This window comes from Uloborus diversus, chromosome 3 (assembly GCF_026930045.1).
Source record: "Uloborus diversus isolate 005 chromosome 3, Udiv.v.3.1, whole genome shotgun sequence".
NCBI classification, from domain to species: domain Eukaryota; kingdom Metazoa; phylum Arthropoda; class Arachnida; order Araneae; family Uloboridae; genus Uloborus; species Uloborus diversus.
This window is the reverse complement of record NC_072733.1, coordinates 30,780,668-30,805,276: the sequence shown is the minus strand read 5'-3', so window position 1 is coordinate 30,805,276 and position 24,609 is coordinate 30,780,668. Positions and strand designations below refer to the sequence as shown.

Below are 24,609 nucleotides of genomic sequence, written 5' to 3'. Positions count from 1 at the left end.
AATGCTTTTGAAACTTTTTGCCACCGCTTCTTGTAACTGATCATGAGTGATTGATAAAGAATGGAGATTTTATCAATGGCCCCTGGGTGTGCAATAGGCGAAATACCTGATCATCTGCCTGCAGTGTGTTAAGGTCAAATGAAAGTAAGACAGAAAGGTAATATATTATAATGAAAAACACTTCCATTGACTCAAATGAATGTATAGAGTAAAATATGATTCAGGGAGACAAAGGAAAAAAAAAATTTTTTTTCGCTTTCTTACACACATTCAATATTTAGTTTTCTTACACGCTCTCAAATGAATACTTTTCAAACATAATTTGTGAGAAAAACAGTTAGAAACATATATACTGGTGTTTTTTTTTTCAAAGCGTGAACAAACTCCTATGTATTTTTTAGAGCAGTTAAACTCATTTTGGGGGAGTGATATACAAGAAAAGAGTATCTGCTCGTCTTTGTCGACCTTATTTGCCGGAATTTTTGAGAAAGTTCTAAATCACTGATCTCTATCTATTGAAATATGTTGCAATTTGGCATACTTTATGCCGTGAAATTTTTCAAGCAACCATTTTCTTTTTCTTAAATTCTTTAAGTTTTGTACCTAGCAGAAGACTGTAAAAATAGAATGGGACTTCTCCAATCGCTTACTAGGCATTTATATCGTTATGTAACGCAGTTTGCAGAACAAAAAAACATGCAAATTTTGCTTTTTAGAACACATAAATCTAATTGTCCTCGTAATTTTGTCCAAATTACACGGTCTAAACTCAAACTTCCTTCTACGAATAAGAAATTCCTTTGTATTTCCATTAAAAGTTATTTAAAAAAAGTTTCATTTAGTATTAGTTACTAGTCAAAAAATTTGCATAACTTTCCGACCAAATGCAGCAAAGATGTGGGGTTTTTTCCTTTTGTCCTTATAATTTTGACCACCATTGCCAATTCCGATAGACTTCAGGAAATTAACTTTTTTCTTTCCGTGTTTAACTTTTGGCAGTGAGTACATTTTTGCGTAGTAGACCTGCAAACGGGCATCGTCTTTTTATATTTTAGAGGATTCTTTAAAATATTGTTTGAACTTGTAGAATTCGCTTTTTTTCTGCATCACCATCAGTGAATCTGCACCTGCAGTTCGTACTTTCAGCCTTCTCCTCATGGCCGTGCCAAACGTTCGAGTAAATGTGGAAACTTATGGAGAGCTTGACTGAAGCGAGGAAGATTTTTTTCCTCACATAGTGACAGGCAGGCGTAAAGCATTGCAAAAAACCATAGAATTGGGAGGTATGCTCGTCTAGACGGAAATATGTTGAAAGCAGGTGTGATAAAAGTTACTTAAATACCGGTTTGCGAAAATTATTGCTACAAGTGTTTTGTTTCTAAACGGCAGTTGCAGAAAAGAAAAAACTACGAGTTTGCTCATTTTGACAAGGGAATTACTTTCTATGACATGTATTTACCCACCATGATTTATTTATTTTTTGTTTGAGGAAAAAGAAATAAAAAATAATAATAGTGGTATTTTAAGAAATCGCGGAACACATTCTAACATGTATACTTCAAAAGAACACGCACATTATGATAAATGAAAAACGTTTCGTCTTTAAATCGTTGAGTTTTTTCTTGTTTAAAGTCGTGGCTAATATCGAGTATCGTATGGTTATTTTATTTTTTGGTTAAAAAAGAAAAGCACTGTTTTGGTGAAACAGTGGTCAAATTTTATTATTTTCTTTTTATGAAGCCCAAATCAAGTAATATTAATTCGAAATGTTTCTGAATACATTCTATAAAAGTTAAAGGGTGAGGGGGGGGGGTGCTAATAGGAGTGCTAGGAATGTTACTTTTTTCTATTTGAGGTTATATACAAGCCTCTAACAAAACTGTTAGCAATCATGTGCAATTCTCGTTTTCAATTAAATTATATTTAAAGTACCCGAAGGTCCCTATATATTGCAATTATTGAAGTGAACATAATTTTAAATTCATGAAGTAAATATTGAAAAGGGAATTTTATCACTTATACGGGAGATCAAAAAAATTGGAAGGACGATTACAATAGACAAGAAAAAGAATATTATCAGGTTGAAAGAAATATGTTAAAGATTATTGTTCAGTGAGATTATTGTTTACAACACGAAAGAGTAGGCCTTTTATTCTGTTTCAAGTTTAAGTATTTCAATGTTAAAATTTTATTAGTACATAAAAAAAAACCTCGTCATTTTTGCACTGCTGTTTTAATTAATATAAATTGGAGGCTTTGCTTGGTCAAAAGTAAGAGATCAATGAAAGAGTATATTTTAAGCTAAATTTATTTAACGGTAAGCAGTGGAGCTCTCCATTTTATCAATAACGATGAAATCTGAAACGATGAAACGTCAGCTTCCTTCTTTAAATAAATATTTACTTCTGTGACTTAGAGCACAGCAACGAGGAACGTCACTAAAACCATAACTGCCGATATTTTTAGGGTTTACATTTTCGGTTCCTTCTCGTGTTCCAACTGTTCAGAATTTCAGAAACCTAGCGTTTCAAATTTCCCATATTTTGTTTGACAATGCTAAAATTATAATTCAAACTGAAATATAACTGAGAGAAAAAATTATTTCTTTCCCTTTTTTGCTGCCAAATTTGAAACAAAGTTGTTCAGCTAGTATGTAGTGATACTAATGTGCATTTGTCATAGTATAACTGGCTGCCTGATGCGGGTAAACCAGTCTTGTTGTCTGCTCTATTAAAAAACGGTTGGACTATCTGGACACGATTCATAATAAAAAACGTTTTCATTGTCTCAAAACTCTCGCTGCTAATGATTTTATTGAAAAAAAAGTGGCTGATTAAGTATTTTAACCACCGTAATTTTTAACATCAATATTAGTCAGTATACACACGAATGATTAAGTAGTTTTTAAACATCATACTTTACAGCTGTAAAAAGCAATAACTGAAAATTATATTCTATGGCTGTCAAAGACAACAAACTTTGCTTTGGCATGTTTTTCAAGAGAAATTCATGTAAAATAAACCCTGACGGCGAAAAAACCTTTAATGCAACCAAACATTACTTTGCGCAAATATCATGCATCAAGTAAAGCAGAGTAAAATTTCAATTTCTAATTATATATATACTTGTGTGAATCTATTAAATCATCTACTGCTTTGAAGATAGTAATGTGCTATTTATGAGTGACACAACGTTGTTTGCCGATGTCATATGCACTACCGATACTCATTCCATCACTATAAAGTCGAAAAACTCATGAATGAAATCAAAGTACTCATTTGCTTTTGCTGAAAACAAAGAACAAATTGTAATTTACGAATGTAAGAGCCGACAAATCCTTTACAATGTTCTTTATGAGAAATATTTTACTGTGCAAATAAAAAAACAGCTATTTAAAAGCTAGCATTGATCACAATGAAGGTTTTTTGTCCATTGTATTTCTTCACTCCGTTTGAAGACTAAAATGAATATGTAATGATTCAAAATTGACTTTTTTTCTCAGTATTGCTACTGAATGGTTCCTGTACTATTTTGTTGATGGTATTGATTAGAAACTAATGTAATTTGATAGAATTAAGAGAAAAACAAGTATTTAGATATTTTGAAAGATACGACTTGTTTACTAAGAGATGCTTATGCACAATATCCTATTTTTAGTAACTGTTTTTCAAAATACAGTACTGCTCAATTAATATAGAGGCTTTGAAGAAAAACCAGTTTAATCGAATTCAAATTTAGCAGCCCGAAAGTGTACGCTATAAGAAAGAAAAGGCTACATAATCTTATAATGCTTAAATTATTACGCTATATATCTTTATTCCTATCTGCTGATGATAGGTGTGAAGTTCAAACAAAATTAAAGACTATACTTAATAAAGATGTTATTGAAATTATAGTATTGATGTCCAAAAGAAGCGCATCAAGACGAAACGTGAAAAGTTTTTTTAAACCGTTCTGAAACAAGTTAATTCTTGATTAGAAATATCCGAGTCACTAATTATTTTCATCTCCCGTCTATATACAAAATAAGCTTTTCAATATTTTGCTCATTAATTCAGTCTAGGTACAAGCTTGTTATAAAATTATTCCTATATCAGCGTTAAAATATTCGCTGAATTCTCTGCATGTGATTAGACATTTATTTTTCTTAAATGTCTGTTAAAGTGATCATATGTCTGTTTGTGTAACCGCGGGTCTGTCCCATCGTGGCTCCTGAACGGATGAATCGATTTGATTAAGTTTTATGTTGTTACCGTTTTTTGTTTTAAAGTCGCCTTGATTGGGAGTGTTCTTAGCTATGAACACTTTGAGTCGTTGTTCAAAAACTTTTCATTTTTCACGTTTGCTGTCACGTACATTTATGAGGAAATCCCAGTCAGGCTACGGTCGCGGTGCTTAAGTACTGATGAAAAATATTTTGTGTTTCGACAAAAGTCAGTAAAGATTTCGATAAGAAAAATTTATGTACACTAATGATATAGTCCGGAAATTACTAACGACCTCATTTTGAAATTCATATTGCATTTTATACTGTCAATTACTGATGAAACCCGACGCCCGAAACGGAAATCTGGCTTGATCGGAAAGTTCGGTGTCAGTCACCAGTGACTGAATTAGCAGCTGAAGTAGTCATCTTAGTTTTCGTTCGCAGAAAACGAACGAATTCTAAATATGAAAAATACCATATCCTTTGTGGAAAAAAAACACGTATTTCAATAAATATTTTGAAATTTTTTTCCATTAATAAGAAATGCTTTTGAGTAATTTTTATTATTTTATTTCATTTTCTGCCACATGCGTTTTTAGACCCCTGTTGTAGCGTTATCAGAACTTAAAAATTGAAAACATTTTACAAAAGTTTGGTGGATTTGCCTGAAATATAGACTCTAGAACAAAATTTTCAAGGATACTTAAAGAACGTTTGATAAAAAGTCGTTCACCATACTTAAAACACTATAGAGTGCTCAAACTGGAATAACTGTTGAAAAAAATTACTGTATCAAGAGTCAGTTTAGTCAATGGTTACCTACTTCCTTAAAGCTTATACTATAAAAAATGAATCATTTCATGGATTAAAAGTTGAAGAAAAGGTCAAGAAACAATTCGAAAATTAAAATCATCCGACTTTTATCTTTCATCAAATGAAAAATTGAGTAGCGCAACTTATTATCTCCTTTCCACTTTGTAATAAAATCGCGGGAAAAAATTGGCACCGGATTGGATGGAAAGAATTAAGATGTCTGAATGGCGATGACCTCTTAACCAACTCTGCGTCTGTCACTTATCGCCAACGCCCCCACGACCCTATGACATAACAGGAATATTCGACGAGATCTTGACAGCGAACAGACTGCGGACACAGGACATTGCCCTGGTGAAGAAGATGCTGCAGATGACTGGAGATGTTTCCTCCGATGTGTCACGAGACTCATCAAACTCTTTCCTGTACAACTGTACGCGGCTACTTGAGAGATTTATGTTTGAAGCTAAGTTGAAAAGCAAACACATTGGAAAAAGAATCACAGAATCTTTTTCTCACCCTCTTGTTTGATGAATAGATATCGTTCACCTCAAGGATGCCAAGATGCATAATGAGCCAAGTAACGAAGAGCTGAATTCGTGGACTGCACAATAACGAAATGTTGGAATTAATGTACCATTTTCAAAATGAATAACCACTGGTATTTTTACGATCCAACAAATGACCTCCGTTTTGTCTCTAAACTAGGTATAACTGGTTACTTCTGTCTACTTTTTATTAAAATTCGGAAACTGGTATTTGCTAAAGAATAAAGGCTTGTGAAAAAAGATATTTTATTGGGACAATTTAGTTGAAACTTCGCAAATGATAAAAATATAATTTAAATAAATATTAAGGTCACATTTCGTCCTATGTTCCCATTTTAGATACCGTCATGGCACTTAATTAGTAGCTTCAACATAAATCATGCAAGTCCCGAGATATATTAATTCAAATCTCATAAAGAGAAGAAATTAGAGCATTCGCCTTACCTGCACATCAACTTCAATATTCATTAGTTATCTTCTTCTAAAACTGCAACTTATTATTTTTATAGCTATAATGCTTAAAAACATTAGAATTATCATGCATCTCTGCATGGCAAGAATGATAACTTTCTTCCCATGTCAGGGATCATCGAGCCCGGATGGCCTAGGTATCCCAACAAGTAGATCAAATGGCGACTGATAATCCTATTCCTTTTATCTTCACCTCTCTACAATCAAGGCCATTTTTCCAACACGTGTTACCGCAAGACGTGAGAGATGTGGTATTGTATGACTGTGATAACAAGACTCTTAACCTTGGACGAGCTCATTTGTGTTGGGGTTGAAAGTGGATAAATTCGTATACTGACACGACACCAATTATTGTTATTAGCAAAGGAAGCCGACTTTCTTCCTACCCTTTTTTAACAAATTAATATTTTAATTCTTAGCTCATCGGAAATCATTTTATCAGATACAGAGTGTAAGGTTCTGCTCAAGACGAGAATCGAACAGTTTCCTTTGGTAAAAAGCAGAGATACGGAGACATTACCCCCATTTTTTATACCTTATATTTATTTGCCTTAATTTTGGTGCGTTTTCTACTTTGAATCATCTTTCTCAGTTCTGGAGGTATTTAATATTAAAAATAACTATCACCGTTAAGAGCAAGTTAACAGGGGATATAATGCAAAAGCTAAATGAAATAATTACACCCTGGGGCGGACTGGCCCATCGGCCCGCGGCCGATGCTTGTGCACCCTTAAACCACCTCTGCGCACGTTCGTTTTTTATTTATTTATTTATTTTGCGCCTCCGCTTCCCCCGCCCCCTTTTTTGCGCCCTAAACCTGCGCGACTTTTTCTTTTGGGCCCTTGAACCAGAATGCTTTCTTTCTTCTCTTCTTTAACCTCGAACCTGTGCGCCTTCGTTTTTTTCTTTTTGCGACCCATTTTTTTTGTGACCTTGACCATGAGCGCCTTCGTTTTTTTTTTTTTTTTTTTGCTGTGTGACTTTGTTTTTTTTTCTTGCGCTCTCAAACCTGAGCGCCTTTGTTTCTTTTTGCGCCCTTGCCTTCGATTTTTTTTTTTGCTTTTTCAAACCAGTGCGTCTTCGAACCTAAGCGTCTTCGTTTTTTTTTCTTTTTTTACCCTGCACACCTGTGCGATTTTTTTTTCTTTTGCACCTTTAAACCTGAGCTCCTTCGGTTTTTCTTTTGCACCCTTACTTTATTTGCACCCTCAAACGCGTGCACCCCCCTTTTATTTATTTATTTATTTTTTTATGCGCTCTCAAACCTGTGTGCCTTCGGTACTTTTTTTTAACACCCTAAAGCTTGTTTTTTTTTTTTTTTTTTTTTTTTTTTTTTTTTTACTTTCGAACTTGTGCGCCTTTGCGTCGTCTTCTTTCCTTTCGTTTATTTATTTATTTTTCGCATTCGATTTTTTTTTAAGAGTCAAGGTTGGCGCCCTCTTGGGAGACCCCGTCCGCCTCTAGTCACACCAGTGCTTATGTTTTAAAATCTACAGAAAACTTAAGTAGCTATAACTATCATGTACATAGGTACCGACTTGATAAGGTATACCGGAACACATGCTTTCTCAGAAAATTATAAAATAAAATAGGAAAACAATGCTTGTCTTAGAAAAACTAGTTAAAGCTGCATTTAGGTTTCGCCGTTATCTCAATTATTCATTCAATTGATTTCTAGTACTGACGTAGTTCCGTGATACACTGAGTGAATGATATCTCCATTAAAAAATGCGTTTGCAATATTTCAATAGAGATATCAGGTATATGCGTTAATACCTCTCGTTTCCCATTTTAGGACGTGTGAAGTCCGTGCCTTTAATCGTCTCTACAACTAATGTATGTAATCTTCAGAATACTTAAATTGATCCGAATGAAGTATACTAGTACACTTATATAGTAAAGGATAAATTCTCAAAACTAACGGTGGATCCTCATATGGGGTACTTGTATTGCTTCTTGTACATGCCTCCAACCTGTATCGGAGAACATCGGAACAATTTTAGAGTTGATTTCTGTTTTGACACGGCAGGAAATAATTGTATGAACTACAGTTGTGAAAATTAAGTTGCTTGCTAGTTTGTTTCATATTAGTTCCAAAAACTTTCTACAGTAATCAGGTTGCATGATTGTTATACGTTGACAATTTTCTTTTCGGAAGTAATTTTTTTCTTAACGATAATGAAAATCACATTGGCGAGACACATAGTATGGGATGGAGTGCAATATTGGATCAGCCGAGACGCGATTCTTCTTCTTTAGAAAAGCAGGAATAGAGAAGAGAAAGTGAAGATGAAAATGGTGCGGAGCGTGTATTGAGCAGAGCTATTTTCAAATAATTAGAAGGTGAACAGCTTATTCAGTGTCAAGAAAGCTTTAAATTTAAATGGATTGGCATAAACTGCATCGGTAAACCAAAAAATAATTTTATTTGTTCGTGAAAATATTTAATCTCTGAAATATAAGTAATTGGTTTCTAACGTTTTTTTTTTTTTTCGGTACCCTATAAATATGACACATCTCGGATTAGCAAATCAATTTTAGATTTTTGAAAAAAAAAAAAAAAAAAAGTTGCTCAAATTACTGGTTTAGGCTTTTGAACCCAAATGTGTCTAATCCAAGCATCTTTAATTTCATTTCACGCTCAATAACTTTATTTCATTCTTAATTATGGTAGTTGTAAAAGGCAAAAACAAAAAGCACCAGTATTTGGTGCTATTACCCTACATGATTCCTGAAGCAGTTATATCCATAGCATCTAATCATCATTCGCATTGATAATAAAATTCCTACACATTTTTATAACATAAATGGATGATTCTGTTACGAGTACGATTAAAAATAATCTATATCAGTAGAAAGCCATAAAAGCTACAGAGAGTTAAAAATGTAAAGATTTTTAAGCACATAAAATCATAAAAAATGCGTACATCTTGACCCTCTTTAACAGCTGAAAACGGAAGTTTAAACAATATAATTGTTTGGTCGTAAAGTCAGAGTGATATACGTACAACTTTCACTAAGTGTTGTTTGAAAGCTTAAGAACAAAAGAAGATGACTGATATTTACTTAGGTTTTCTTTGTTTAGAAAAGTGTAAAGAGAGTTTTTTGACTGAAACAGCTTTCAGCATTTTAGTGCAAGCTTTCACAAATAATCTGTGATCATCAATCAAAGGATTAGCGTACTGCTTTCAACAGCAGCTGTGTGGAATTGTATCGGCCTTCCCCAACAACGCTTAAGTTTCAGAGATACAAGACTCTTCAAGGTTGAAGAAATGCTTAACGTATTTGCTCTACCGCCTTTGTGAGAGCACCTAGCATTATTTAATAGATACACTGATATGCAGGTAGATTTGAAAACGGAAGAAGAATTTGATGATTACTGAAGGACAAGAGTATTTGAGATACGTTTTTCACGGGAAAAGTCTATATTGAACTGAGTACTTATAAAATATACTAATAAATTAGTAAATATTTTGATTTAGTAGCAATTTACGCCGCAAAAAAAACTATTTCATCACTTTGTATTACGAAAAGTAATATGGTAGCATTAGCATCATTTGAAATTTATAATTTTCCATCACTCGGAATAGAATGCAAAAATTTGAATACATATTCCAAATTTTCTAGTCCAATTCCACTGTTATTGTAGATTTTCACAGTTCAGTTGTAAACCCCATGTAAAAATATTTCCCTGGAACCCCGTTTTTAATCAAGAAAAAATTAAGTTTCCTAAACTATTTTCTAAAAATAAATGTCACAAAATGCAAATCCCTGAGCATGCTTTAAGCTTTTACAATAATCGAAATGCAATTTTAAAATTTATATTTCAAAAGTTATATCTATATTTTTGTCTAAAAGTAAACAGTTAAGACATTTGTGTCAGGCTTCAAAGACTAACCGGATCGGGTAGAGAGAGACCAAAAACACAATTGGTCGAATTTCAAACAAAAGCGATGCTAGTTTCTAGGGCTCGACCGATGGCATTTTTTGGCCGATGGGCCGATGCCGATTGTTGGCCGATTGTTCAAAGATGGCCGATGGCCGATAGTTTTCTTCCAAATGGCCGATTGCCGATGGCCGATGGCCGATGCCGTTGGCCGATGGCAAAAAAAAGTTTAAAAAAAATTAATTTGAGTTCTAATATTTTTAATTCAAATTCTGTTTTTCGCAATCACGAGTTGCGACAGCACCCTACTCATTGGAGTTATTGTTTCTAGAAACTGCTCCTTTCCCCCCCAAACCTGCCCTTCTCCTGGGCGTTTACGTGTGTATAGTTGTGTGTGTGTGTAGGCTTGTGTGTGCGTAGACCTGTGCACACACGTAGGCGTGTATGTCTCTGTGTGTGTAGGTGCTTGTGCATGTGTAAGCTTGTGTGTGCATAGACTTGTGTATGGACATAGGCGTGTGTGTGTGTGTGTGCGTGTGTATGTGTGTGTATGTGTGTGTATGAGCGTGTGTAGGACATGGACGCCACCGACCAGGAGAAGTGGATTTCGGGGGACATTGCTCAGGACCGGAGGAGCCGCGCCTGCGGAGGACGATGGGCGGGAGTGCGGCAGAGGGAGGCGGGGGAGGGGAAATAAAATCAGCGTAACGTCAAGGACAGTCAAATGAGAACAATAAGCAATCGCGATTGCTCAAAAAAATCTATCAGAAATAAATTGATAAGATTGTCAGGGACTTGAAAGATCATTTTTTTAGTACAGAACCGCTACCACCAACGCCTCGGAAGAGTTTCTGAATCTACTTCAGCATTTCTGAAGAAAAAATTCAAAAGTCCCTCTGATTTCCGAATTATGTCACCATTCAAAACGTCTTTAATCAATTTCTTACATTAATGCTCCAAATTCTTCCTGAACGATAGATAAAGCTTGAAAAAAAAAAAATCTCTAATTTTAGGAATGGTGTTAGTTTTAAACAACTAAGAAGTACAACTAGAGTTTAATTTCAGAAATTGAGGGAGTGAGAGGAGGGGCACGCAAGTGTTCTCGGAAATACAAAAAATAGTCGTAAAAATAGAGTTCAAAACAATCATAAACATTGAGAAGAAAAACCCTTTTAAAACTTGCACCCGAGTTTGTTTTGACGTGCAATGGCGGATTTAAAATTTAGCAAATGTTGCAATTGCGCGAGTGGCCCATAACCATTGGGGCACCGTAGAAGTTACAAAAATGCTTATGATAAATGTTTTAGAACTTCTGTGATAGAGAAATAGGGCCCCAAAAAGGTATTTCGACGGGCCCCAAACTTGTAGCTCCGCCGAAGCAATACAGAAAAGACTACATTACTGTGATTAATGTTACAAATATCGAGAAATTAAAAATTACCGCCGGTTTAACGGGAATCTAACAAAATGAAACAAAACCGGTTTCGCCATCTCATATTTGTTTCCATCGTCTCAAATTCGGCAATATATCACCAAATGATCGTCAGTCTGAGACGCTATATCAGTTTTCCATTGAAATAAGTAGTTAATAGCCACAAAAAATGAGTAAATAGGCTTTTTAGAACACTCGATCGAAAACAAAAAGGGAAGTGCACAAGTGGAACGTACGCACACCCCATATGCGAAAATTTAGCCTTCTACAGCTTACCATTTTTGAGTTATGACTTATGAGAGATACATACGTACATCCAGCCGCAAGAAACAACGCAATAATTAACACGTTTGGTACCTGAATGCAGTATTAAAAACTCTTTCAGGGGTGACTAAAATAGAAATTCATACTGAAATTTAAGTAAACAATTTTATATGAAAACAATAACTCCCTTTACTTTGTATTAAAAAGTAAAACAACCAAGGTCCTTATTTTTCAAAAACATCGGCCAGTTTCATCGGCTTTCCGATGTTTTTTTAGGCCGATGGGCCGATGTTTCCTGCAAGTTAGCATCGGCCGCCGATGCCGATGCCGATGGCTAAATTGTTGAACCATCGGCGCCGATGCATCGGCCTAGCCGATGCATCGGTCGAGTCCTACTAGTTTCAATAAATTCATCCTCTTTAAAATCCATTACAATGAATATCTACCTTAGCAATCAGACGATCCTACGTTGGAAAGGATCTGATGAATGAGCTTGCAAAAGAGGGAAAACTTGTGTCCCATTCTGATATTTTTATTTCTTAAACAGAAACCCTTTGGAGGATACTTTTCTTCTTTAGCACTATATTTCCAATTACAGTTGCGTCTCGGAAATACCGAGGTAATTGGGGCTCACGTTACCTCGAACTACCGAAAACTCGGATTATCCGGAAAAATTTTTTAGTAACTGAAACTTTACACTTTTTGAACAAATTAAAAGGCGTATCCCTTTAAGTTCTTTGAAAAAGGAAAAGGAAGTATTGTCTTCACGAAAACTTCACTACCCAAAGTTCAAAAATGAATTTCCATTTTAATCTTGTTTGGAATGGAAATTTGACTGAAGAACCCAAAGGGACGAAAGGGCTATAGGAAATTTAACTACTTTTCTTTGCGATGTTTGTATAGATTCATGCGTACAAACTGATAAGTAACCAAAAAACACATTTTAACTATCACTGAATCTATTTCAGCTAGTTTTGTTGAGATGTCAGAATGTATATGTGCGCGTGTAAGAATATCTTGTATGACAAAGAACGGTAATCCGTAGAAGATATAAAATTTTGTTTATACCCATCGAATAGAGAAAAAGTGTCCATTTCAAACATCTGTTCCTAAAGGGCTGTTTGCTTGCTCGTAGTTGTAAAGCAATGTTAATTTCAAATCATTTTTTACATCAAATTATCTCCAAAGCATATCTTAATCTATCTCAAAAAGTTAATAAATATTTTGTACTACTTGGCAAGTATTGCTGACATCGACCTCTTGAATACTTAATTGAATGCAATTAAGGAAGTTTTACAAAAGCTAAAGCTTTCGACTTTCATATTTTAATTTAAATCATATTTTTAGCTATTTAAAGATATATGTACCGTAAAATGTCAAGAAAGCACCTCTAACTAAACGGAACTTCGGATTTTTGAGCCTCGGATTTTCGAGACTCTACTGTATTCTAAAGCACATCGTATACATCTTTGAGGGGTGTAGTAAGTAAAGAAAAAGGTTGCTTGACATCAATACATGACTAAAAAAATTTAGATTGCACTTCTCTCTCGATCTAGGAGTAAAGAGCCATATTGATCTATCAGCCTAAGATTTCAGCAAGTGAATCATCCTCGCGAGAACGGTACAGATCATGTCTGACACTTTAAAAAATTTTCAACGAATTTTAATTATTATCATCAATGAATCTTATTTTTAAGTGAGTTTTCATTTCACTGTATGCACTAATCGAGCATCAAATGTTTGTGCAGAAGTAATTTACAAAAGGGTTCAAAAATATCTTTCTTCAGAACTAGGAGAATATTACGAGTCTCAGTTTCAAATTTTTAGGAGTTAAAATCTTATTTAAGATTGTGCTGAAATGCAAAACAATATAAATTATCGGTTATGTTATATATTTTACATAAAAATAAAGTTACAGCACAAATTGAGAAAGAAAATATTTTTTCTGAAACAATTTTTATTAACGTATACATATTTTATTTCGAAAATAAACTAAATCATTACATTGAATCTGGTATTGTTTTAAAGAAGTCTAAGTAGTTTCTTTTTTCATTTAAGCTAACTTGAACTGTTGAATTTCCACTCTTACATTTGTATTAAAGGAATAAAAGTCAAGAAAATAATTTTATCTCTCTTTAAATTGTAGACAGATTAAAAGTTTTAGAATCATTATTTCATTTTATGCGCATTTTGTAATTGTAACTTATGTTTTAATCAGAACGATTTTCTTAAAGACTTATTTCTCCTCGCTGTTACGCGAAAGGTCCGAAATTTTAAAATATTTTATAAATTGTTTAATTATTTATGTATAAACTAGAAATATTTTATTATGCACAAATACGTGGGGGATCAACTGAAAGGGCGGTTATTAGGTAGAAATAATTAAAATTAATAAACAAAATTCAAAAGTGTCGAACATGATCCTGTTTTGTGAGATTGACCTAAGTTTGAATTCAAATTACCAGTCAATGCTGGTAGGAGAATATAGCCAAATTGAAATGATTAAAATAACTAGCCTTTTTCAAAATGAAAAAAGGGAAATTTCTTAAAAAAAAAACAGTTTGTAAAGAATAATATATTTTGTAATGAAACTTGCATTGAAATATTATTTTTCATCTTTAGCACTAAATGTGTATGTTAAAAAAGAAATTCAAAATATTTACTTTGTCCCCATAAATAAAATATTTTTCTAATGCAATATTTTACATTTGGTGATTAAAATATCTTTATCAAATGAACGATGTCACGAATAAATGCAATAAAGAAATAAATTAGCTAATACGTGAGAAAAAAAATAAAATGGTATGTGAAGAAGAAAATAAGTATATGAATGGATAATTAAACGAATGAAAAGAGGAAAATTAATTTATGTACAAATTAAGTGATTCAATAAAGTAACGAATAAGTAAATAAACTATTACATTTTCCCCCCTTCACTTTTCTCCGAACAAATAGTACTTAAAATAAAAACGTCTAATATTAACTAAATAAGTACTACACTGGACATCCTTAGATTTGATTAAATATTTTAAAATTGTCAATTGCAATAACTTAATAATAATAAAATTATTTTTGATAAACCACAAAATAATAAAATACGGGTATCAAATTTCGACTTGAATAATTATTTACCTTGATCTTTAAAGCAATTTATTTTTTGATAGGAGTCAACTGTGTTCAAGAGTATAGTAAAAATATTGCTAGACAGGTGGCGCTGCATGCTGTAAAATTTTTTTACCATTTCACTTTGACTCACTATCACTTTACCCCACATTCACATACATAATTATAAGTTTTGTGTTCATATAATAAACGTTTATGAATTTCAAAAACATTTGAAATGGATCATTCATTTGTAGTTTCAAAAAAAAAAAAAAAATTGAAATGTTAGTTTTAAAAACTTAACTAATGATAAATATTCTTTTTCATAAACCACAAAATAATACAATACGTGTACCAAATTTTGAAAAAGATTTGTATAATTACATACCTTGATCTTTAGCAGCAATTTATTTTTTGACAGGAGCCAACTATGTGATCAGGAGCATAGTAAAAATATTGCTAGACAGGTAGCGCTGCAAAGTGTGGAAATATTTTACCCTTTCTATTAGGTTCACTATTTCACTTTACCCCACATTCGCTTACATAATTATTAGTTTTGTGAGTGTTTTAATTCATATAATAAAAGTTTACGAATTAAAAAAACATTTGAAAAGTTCCTGATAATGACTAATTTCCTGAATACATAATTTGCTTTTGAAGGTTATCTTCAGTTTAAATATGAATCACTTATAATCCTAGGAAGTTATAGTATGCGGGGAAAATACCCGCAATGCAAGGAGAAAATGCTAAAAAAAAAAAAAAAAACACACGTTTTCGCATACATTTTTATATGACTTAGATATGCGCGACAGAAACATTGCAAACCTATCATCACGGATATTTAAAGTGTCATTCAAATATATTTTGGAATGAATTAATAGCAGCCAACCGAAAGGGAAATGCTGCAATAATTCGCTTCCTTATAGAGTATTTAAAACCTTAATGATTACTGTCAAGATGCCGATAGCTTTGTTCTAAGACATAAAGGAGGAGTCGTAGACCTTGAGCAGAGGTAAGAACGATATTCTTTGACAGTTTAAAAGTTATTGAGTACACTAAAATTACTGTCCAATGCGGGTACATAATTATTAATATTGTGAGTATTTTAATATAATTCATTTCATAAAAGTTTATGCAGTGAAAGCATTTATCGAGACTCATTTATATGTATTAAATTCCTGAAACGTTATAACGTCCAGAAGGCGTTTAAGATACTGGCTGATTCAATGAATCGCCGAGCGTATTTTTTTTTTATGGCCCGTAGATTTTTTCCCCTTGCAGCACCATGTAAAAGAACAACAAAATAAATAAGTATGCAATGTAGTAAGATAATAGAGACAGTTATTTCATTTTTGAATTAAAAAACAGTATTTGAGTGACGATAATTAAGAAATAATTACATTTCTGATTTTTTTACTTCAATACACAGTTTATTTCGTTTATATGACAGCGTATAAACGAAGACAGTCGAATCTCGATAACTCGAAGTTTATAACTCGAATATTTCTTTATCTCTCAGCTATCATCGGGTCCCAAACTCTTGAGACTGTTGTGGAGACTTCCCATAACTCATAACTCGAACTACCAATAACTCGAACGTTTTAGCCGTTTCCTCGAGGCTTCGAGATATTGAGTGGTGACTATGTTTCTCCATTATTTTTCATAAAAGATAGTTTAAAATATTTCTGAAACTTTATGCATAAACATGATTTCGCTCAGCCCATTTGTTTTCTAATTAATAAATATTTATTGAAAAGCAAAATATAAAACAAAGAACACTTCTAAATGGAAGCATTATCAGTAATAAGAAAAAACCCACTTTATCTGCCTCTAAAAAATAGATTGCGTCCTAAATCTCCGCTTTGACGTAGGGAAAAATTCTAAAATTCAAGATTAAAAAATAAATCTAATGATACAATTTAAAAACAAATGTGAATTCTTATACCGAGACATGAATCGTTCTTTTAGTTCCAAGTTTTAACTTATTTAACTCTTAATTGAGTTCATAGTATTTCTGCCTTAGCCCTGGCTTAGGGCGGTAACTTACTGCAAAATAATTGAGTTTCGTCCACTCAAACAAATGGAGAGTTTAGTATAGAAGCGTGTAATGAACAGATTTGATTTTCTTCTCATTATCCACAGGGTGTAAAAAGGTCGAAACTACATTATTATGAAAGCAGATTATTTAAGCAACGATTACAAAATGCAGCTATAACTTATTTATGAGCTATAACGTATTATTACTTGTTTTAGAATATTGATAATCGTAAAAAAAGTAAGCAAAGTAATGGACAAGATTATATATGTTAAATTCCAGACTACAGATTTTTCTCATGAAAATAATACAAATCATGTCAAACAATTTGGATTTTTTAAATTAATTTTAATATTTGCCAGCAATTTATCGTAATTTTTATTGATTCTCCATTTAATTATGCAACAATCAAGTATTAATAGTTTGTTTATAACTAAGTTATGAAGGGCTTAAAAAACATTTTGTTCTGGCCCGAGGAGAATATTTGGTGTCTCAACTTTAAATCATTAGGACTTAAATTGTGGCTTCAAACAGTGCTGAATAGTAGAAATATGAAAGAACAGTTAAATTATATCGCTCGCATGAAAATAATTATAGCACAATGTAACTTGAAAAAAAAAAGATAACAATAACAAAATCTTTATAAAAAAAATCATTTATATTTCAATATTTTCGTATTGTTTACGCCGTCCACTCTGTTCAAGTGATTTTAAAAGTAAAATAAACAATTATAGTAGAGTTGAACAATGGAGTTTAAACTGCGTTGAATTGATATCTACACCCTGCCCGTTCAACCATCATCCGCAACAACTCGTGTATCTAAACAGTTTATGGCATATTACTCCATTATATTCGCCGATAGAAGATTCAATTCCAATCTTGTGGAAGATAAGTCAAGAGCGTTATATTCCACCAAATTCCAACTAGAATCAAAGATCCACAATAAAGGGGTTAACTTACCATTCCATTGCAGAGGCTGACTTTCACCGTGGATAAAGTTTCGCTTTGTATTCGACCTTTGTAGTAACATCCTGACTGGATATGAGTTTGAGCTTCCAATTTTGTTAGATTGGATTTCCTCAAACGATGGAGTTGATGAGAAGGTTGAAGCTCAATAACCCAAGTTTTGTTGAAAATTTCAAACCTGTACAGAGTCCCGCCGTGCCAAACAGCTTGGCCCTTTCGCCGATATTGCAAATGACGAGGATATGGGTGAGCTTGACTATCTACTCGAATGGGATATACAATTGTTCGGTGACTGGTATCCAATGTTTCTGGAAAAGACAAGATAAGAATATAACTGTTTGCAGCCATACAATTGACGTATATTGCAATTAGATAACGCACAAGAGCACAGTAGGTTGAATTTAATTTATGGTTTTCTTTAATTAATATTTAATTTTAACTCCCAATAACGGCGTCTTTCTGAATAAGCACAGGGTTACTACGCATAGGGATATTCATTTTCTTTCTTTCCCTATACTTGAAAAAAAAAATCTCATGCACACTCTTCTTACGAGTGTTATAAAGTTAATATGCAATGTAAAATGCGCAGTACATCCGCCATGAAAAAGAATAAAGATAATTTTGATATAATTCTGATTTTCTGCTTCGTTCAAAGTATATTTATTTTTTTGATCACTGAGCGTATCAAATAGTTATAACTACTAAAATAAGAATCAATGCATAGAACAAAAGTATCGTGCTAAACAAAATAAATACCATTTAGTAATACCATTTAGTAAAAAAGGATTTCGTATCTTGTAGCGTTAAGACTTTTTCGTATGATATTTCTAGTTTTGATGGCAGTTGTACTAAAATACACAATCACATTTTCGGAAGCAGACAAAAATAAAAGCTCAGCCCTTTAAACTAAAATTCAAGCTTTTGAGAACTTCCACATGTTCAATTGAACTTCTGTGCGAAGTATTTCGATCATTTACAAAAAAGAAAATGGCAAAACGTCTTTAATTTATATATTTAAAAATAAAACAAATCTCTGAATTAAAAAAATGTTTGCGATCCTTCTTTTTTCTACATTTATATCGATTTTTATTAGTTCCTAAAAAAGAGTATCCATAAATTTTCATGCAATGTCCATTACTATAAGAAAATTTTCTTAAAGTAATGGACAATTCCTAAATTTAAAAAAAGTCTAAATATAATTGCAATTAGATGAAATACTTTCAAATATAAAATTTTCATAATAGAAAACAAATGCGTTGGAAATGTATTTCAAAATTAGTTTAATCTATAAAAAATCTAATCAAATATAGTAACACAAATCAATAAAAAAAATTGGAGAATAATCCCTAAACCACTCACAATCTCTCATTTTAAAATCTCTTCCGTTGATGAAATTTTTTTATGCGCGTGTTCTCAAAAAGAAAAAAAAAAAATGGCATGCAAAACCTTGTCCTTAATTCAAAGAGCTTTTACATCGCACAATTACGACGCAAATTCATATTAAGTTCATTGATCCAAAGAAGGGTTCTTGACCCAACATAAACCCAAATGTAAAAATAATTTAACGTCATATCTGTGTGAGCCCAAAACAAAACCTCAAAATAAATAGCTTCAATATGGGGGAAAATCAAAATATCAGATTCATGAGGATTATGTAAACATTTCGGTTTATGCTGGAGCTTTCAATTTATTTTCCTTGGCCATGCGGAACCAGGCCGAATCTTTAAAAATCATTTATGGGAGCGACAAAAGTTTAACGACTACACGTGCCGCTTAAAACAGCTGGGAAGAAATACGGGGTATTTCTTGCTAATAATAATTATGGATCCATACGGGTGGTTCAACGAAATCTAGGAGAGTTCAGGAGTTTATTGAAAAACTATTTCATGGCTAATTTTACTTTTTAAAAGCATTTGGTGGATTAAAAAAAAAAAAAATTCAAATTGAAAAGTGTCAGAGAAGGGCCAGTTTAAAGTTCGCTGTTTTGTTTACTGTTTCCTAGTTAAGGAAATATCCCTGAGGTTCATCAGGAACCATTTTATACTATTTATATTTCAGCTTTGCAAATTACAGCTGAGCAACAGCTTTTGACGGAGGCATTCAGTTTGACCCGCTCTAGACGGGTCAGAGTTTGTTGCAGTCACTACTGCATTTTTTTATGCAATAGTGACTACATTAGAAAGAGAAGATGGGGTACCTTGGACAGGTTTTTACTTTTTAAACTTTAAGTTTATATTTATTGTGAATAAAAAAATCCAAATATTATCCTATAATATATTAGCCTTTCAATCCAACGTAGATTTTTTTTCTTGAAATTTTAATTGAAATATTTCAGTACATAGATAGTAAAAGCTGAAAAAATGTTGATTGAACCAAGGTTCACCACTGGTGGTGCATCTTGTGACCCTTGAACCTGACTTAAAGGGCATAAATCCGGCAGGTATTAGTATCCTTATAACTCCTACATTATTTTGTGATTATATTAATCTGATAAACATCATGGCATACCTGGAGTCTCATTTTGAATTTTCGTTTATCCGGATTGCCTTTGGTCCTAGTTAGTCCGGATATACAAGGTTGTACTTTTGTCTATAATAAGTTAATACACACGTACTGTCTGTTTTCTTGTGCAGAAACCTCTCGCGAATTTACGCATGCGTCAGGTCTGTTCTGATTTTATCAAAATAATGATGGAAACGCAGCAGTAAAAAATGCAAAATAACATGCTCAGCAAATCTTCAAGGCAGCATCGAAACAGACAGATAGAAAGCGCGAGCAGAAAGGACCCATCTTCAACCTGTCCCCCTTTTTAAAATGGAATCTCTCCCGAGTGCTAGTCTTCGCTTTCGAGAACGAACAGTATTTTCACACGCTCTGCTTTTTAAACATAAATAAACCTTTAAATATGTGTTTTCCAAAAGCCTCTATTCCCTGTTTTGACGTGGTTTTTGCAATGTTTTCCTAAATACTTATTCCGAAATTTCATTGCAACTCACAATTTGTACACCGTAGATTAATGCCTAATAACACTAGCTACACACAATGCAAAATATAATAATTCATGTTTAAGCGATACAGCATCAAAAACGAATATCGTCTTTAATGAAACGAAGCATTGAAATCCCTCCATTGAAAATGCATTTAATCATCTACTTAGTCCTTTTAATTTCCTCTGAAACGCAAAAATACAAAAATGCGTTATATTCTTGCCGGCACAATAAAGATGGGACATATGAAGCTTCATATTTAATGCTCCTCATGCGCGATATGTGTTCGCCATCAATTTTCTTCATAACTATTTTACACTTTTAAACAATTTATGAACTAACTAAAAAGTTCATTTGTAGGTTTGACCCTGAAAACAATTTGACAAACTCTGATCAAACCTTTGATATGGCGTCATAATGTCTGAAATTTATATGAAGGTTTTTGAAATTAATTGCAGCCTAAAGTCACCAAAGACAGTAATTAATTAAACTCGGAAGAAATTGGCCTCATACTGGAAACTGGATTGGATACAAGATGAAGAAATGGAACTCCAATGTGTCATTTGTCAAAAGATCGAGTAACTTTTTATGGAAGTCATTCTGCGCAGCTAATCTGTAAGTAAAGCAGTCAAGCCTTAAGAACTCTAACATCTATCAAATGAGTCGTAATCTGTCAAGGCACTAGTATGTATTTAACAAAATAGGCGATGTAGAAAAGTTAATGTTTTAATATTTTATTTCTTTGCAGATATAAATCTGGTGTAATTTCCGCGATCTTGCTCAACTGTCCAAAAATTAAGCAGTAAGTTAATTGCGATCTTGAATCCGTCGTGTTAACGAATTTGGAAAAAAAAGGACCAAATTAGCATTTTATTTGTTATATTTACTTATTGAAGTAAATAGAATATACTTTACTGTCCAGAACCTTAAAGCATCATTTTATGACAACTTAAAAATTTGAAGTGACAAATGAAATAAAATAATTAATAAAAAATCTTAGTACATTTAATGGTCCTTCATTTCTAATAAATTTTTACGCAAGAAACTTGTTGCAAAATCTATAAAGATCTATTTTCTACTGAAATGTCTAAAATCTTTTTATTACTAACAGAGCATAAACTACAAATAAATTAATTACTTTAATTGCAGGTAAGACATTAAGGAAGGGATTCAAAAGTCCTAAAGATCTAGGATCAAAAATGAAAAAATTGGAAGTATTTCTTCTCAAAATTGAGACATTGTGTTGTGGTCAACAAGAGGTATTGCTTTACTATCATTTTTATTTATTTCAATTTTTTAATTTTCATTTTTCTAAATTCACGTAACAAATGTGTATGAATAGAAAATACGTTTGAAAATCACGTACCTAAGAACCAGGGTTGCGGAATGAGGAAAAATGACCCGAATCCGGCTCCAACTCGAAAAGTTTTCGAGCCTTAGACTCCGACTCCTTTACCCCAAAATCAGTCCGACTCAGAAAACATTAGTTGTGAACTTTGGGACGGCCCCCAACCTTTGAAATTTTAAACCTTCGACTAGGTGACGACTTCTTCACCCCAAATCAGTCGGACTCCCACTCTTCGAATCCGAAGACTCCCCTACTAAGGACCCATACAATTCCTAGAAATATCTGATCAATTTATCTTCTCCTTGATACAATTTTATGAAATCATCGATCTTGTTAAGGAACATACAAATTGTGTAAGTATTTTTTCACCATCAAATTTACGAACGAATATTAGTTGTCTTTTAAATTAAATTCTTCGCTGATTACAGTCCTCACAGTTTAAGACTGGGTTGCATGAGTTCCATAAAAAATTGAATTATTTATTCCTTTAATAACTCAACCGTTTTGGGGGAGATGCTATGAAAACATACGTACGGCTGCTTATTTAATGAATTGTTTTGAAAAAAAAAAAAAAAGGCGGAACGCGACTTCCGTTTCTAAAGAAAACAATAAGCAATCCTAATTGCTGAAAAACCTCCTCCTCCGTTGATGGTAAATCAAAAGCATAAGTCGAATGCAAAAAGTTCTTGAAATAGTCCCAGCTCTCTTGGTGTTAAAGATTTATGACCTTTGAAGTTCAACACTTCACTTCAAATGATCGAAAATAAGGGCAATTATTTCTATAAACAAACATACGTTTCCTGCCACGAGACGAATCTCTTTGAAATTATTGTTAGCTCAACTCCTGCAGGAGAAATTATTTTTCTCTGAATTATGGCCATGTGTTTTTACAGGGTATAAAACAATATTCAACATCCCTCCAAAACGGTTCATACCAAACCTGACGATTGAAAATCATCAGAGGCAACTCTTAAGCGAGCAAATAAAATATGCCTGATTTATCAGTCCGGACTGACAAGCAGTTGTATTATTCAGACGTTAACAAAAATTTTCAGAAAATCGAAAAAATATCGAATAGCATCAGAATCTAGTTCACTACGCGCTACTATCACTACTATGCGAGATTTTTTTCCCGTTTTTTTTAAATTTTTTTAAAATTTTTTTTGAAGTTTTGCTTTATTTTATGACATATTTGTTTTGATCATTTAATGATGTGTTTTATCCAAGGTTCTTCCAAAGAGTAATAGAATATAAATCGCACATTGTTACATAATTCAATTATGCTTAAGAAAATAGAGAAGATAGCGTTTCATTGTTGATCCCTATCCCCTAACATAACTTTATTATTCTTAACGAGAATTTTAGTTCATCAATGTGCTGTATATATAAATGGAGTTATGTTTAGGATACAGTCTATAGAAACAACCACAATCAACGTTCTGCAAATATTTAGTAAATTTTGTTTTATACAATATCGTCTCCAGTTATTACTCAATTACTCTCCCAGGGACAAGAAATTGCAATGAAGAGTATAAATGGCGCTGATTGCTATAAAATCACTACAAGAGAATAAAGAACATTTCTCTATCTACAGTGTAGGAAGATTTAGTTGCTTTAGTCGGGTCATTCTTCCAAAAGTGTAACTTTTCTATCACATGCCTTTTACAGAAAAAACTTTAAAGAACAATTCATTTAACAATGCTTTTAAATTTCAACAAAAATATTTAAACCTGCCAACAATTTTTTAATAATAATTTTTATTTTAGTATATTTTTGGTACACAACATGTGAATCCTCACCTCCGTGGCATGTCACACACCAGGTGTGACTGTTTATGTTGCTTAATAGCTGAATTAAAAGTATATATATATTTATTTATTATTCCTTTCACAAATATCTCAAATACTAACTGTTTAAGTACATTTATTTTTTTAATATTGTATTTTAGTTCGTTTTTTTAGGATAAGTAGTCATGTCACACAAAAAATGCTCACCTCCGTTACCTAAACTGAAAATGCCATTCCTCATTAACACGTGGCAGTAATGACATCAAATTTTATTTTCCACGATACAAGGGAACCCCCTTGTGTAATTTCAGCCATAGTTGAAGTTGTGAGATTTTTGTCGAAAAACAAGAGGATAAATTTTGCTGTAAAAACTTACTGTGGTAATTCTGACTTCTCACCTCCGTGAACTCCAATTTTAGAGATGTTAAATTAATTTACAAAAAGAAGTGAACATGTTTTCATATGCTTGACATGTGCAGATTGTAGCAACGAAGAAAAAACATGTTTTCCTGAAAAATGTATCTATTAAGCCTATATTAATGGAAAATTCCTCACCTCCGTGAATCTCATCTGCTTAAACGAAATAAGATGAATACAATTTTTTTTTTTTTTGAAAAAGACTTCTTTAAAGCAACTTATAAAAATAATTACGTTACACGTTCAGAAGGAGAATTTGAAACCAGTCTCTAAAAATGAATTTCATGTGATGTTTTCTGTGCTCGAAGACAATATTGTTGACCCGATTTCACTAAGCCTTGCTACA

The 24,609-nt window shown here is 32.7% G+C and overlaps 1 protein-coding gene across 1 annotated transcript in view; it reads right to left on the bottom strand.

The window, feature by feature from the left end:
* The window catches only part of LOC129218314 (zinc metalloproteinase-disintegrin-like EoVMP2), a 154,163-nt gene that overhangs the window by 74,262 nt on the left and 55,292 nt on the right, over positions 1 to 24,609 (bottom strand). The window contains exon 2 of the mRNA XM_054852550.1: positions 17,719 to 18,032. Coding sequence (XP_054708525.1) covers positions 17,719 to 18,032 — 314 coding nt within the window. The remainder of the gene's footprint in view (positions 1 to 17,718; positions 18,033 to 24,609) is intronic.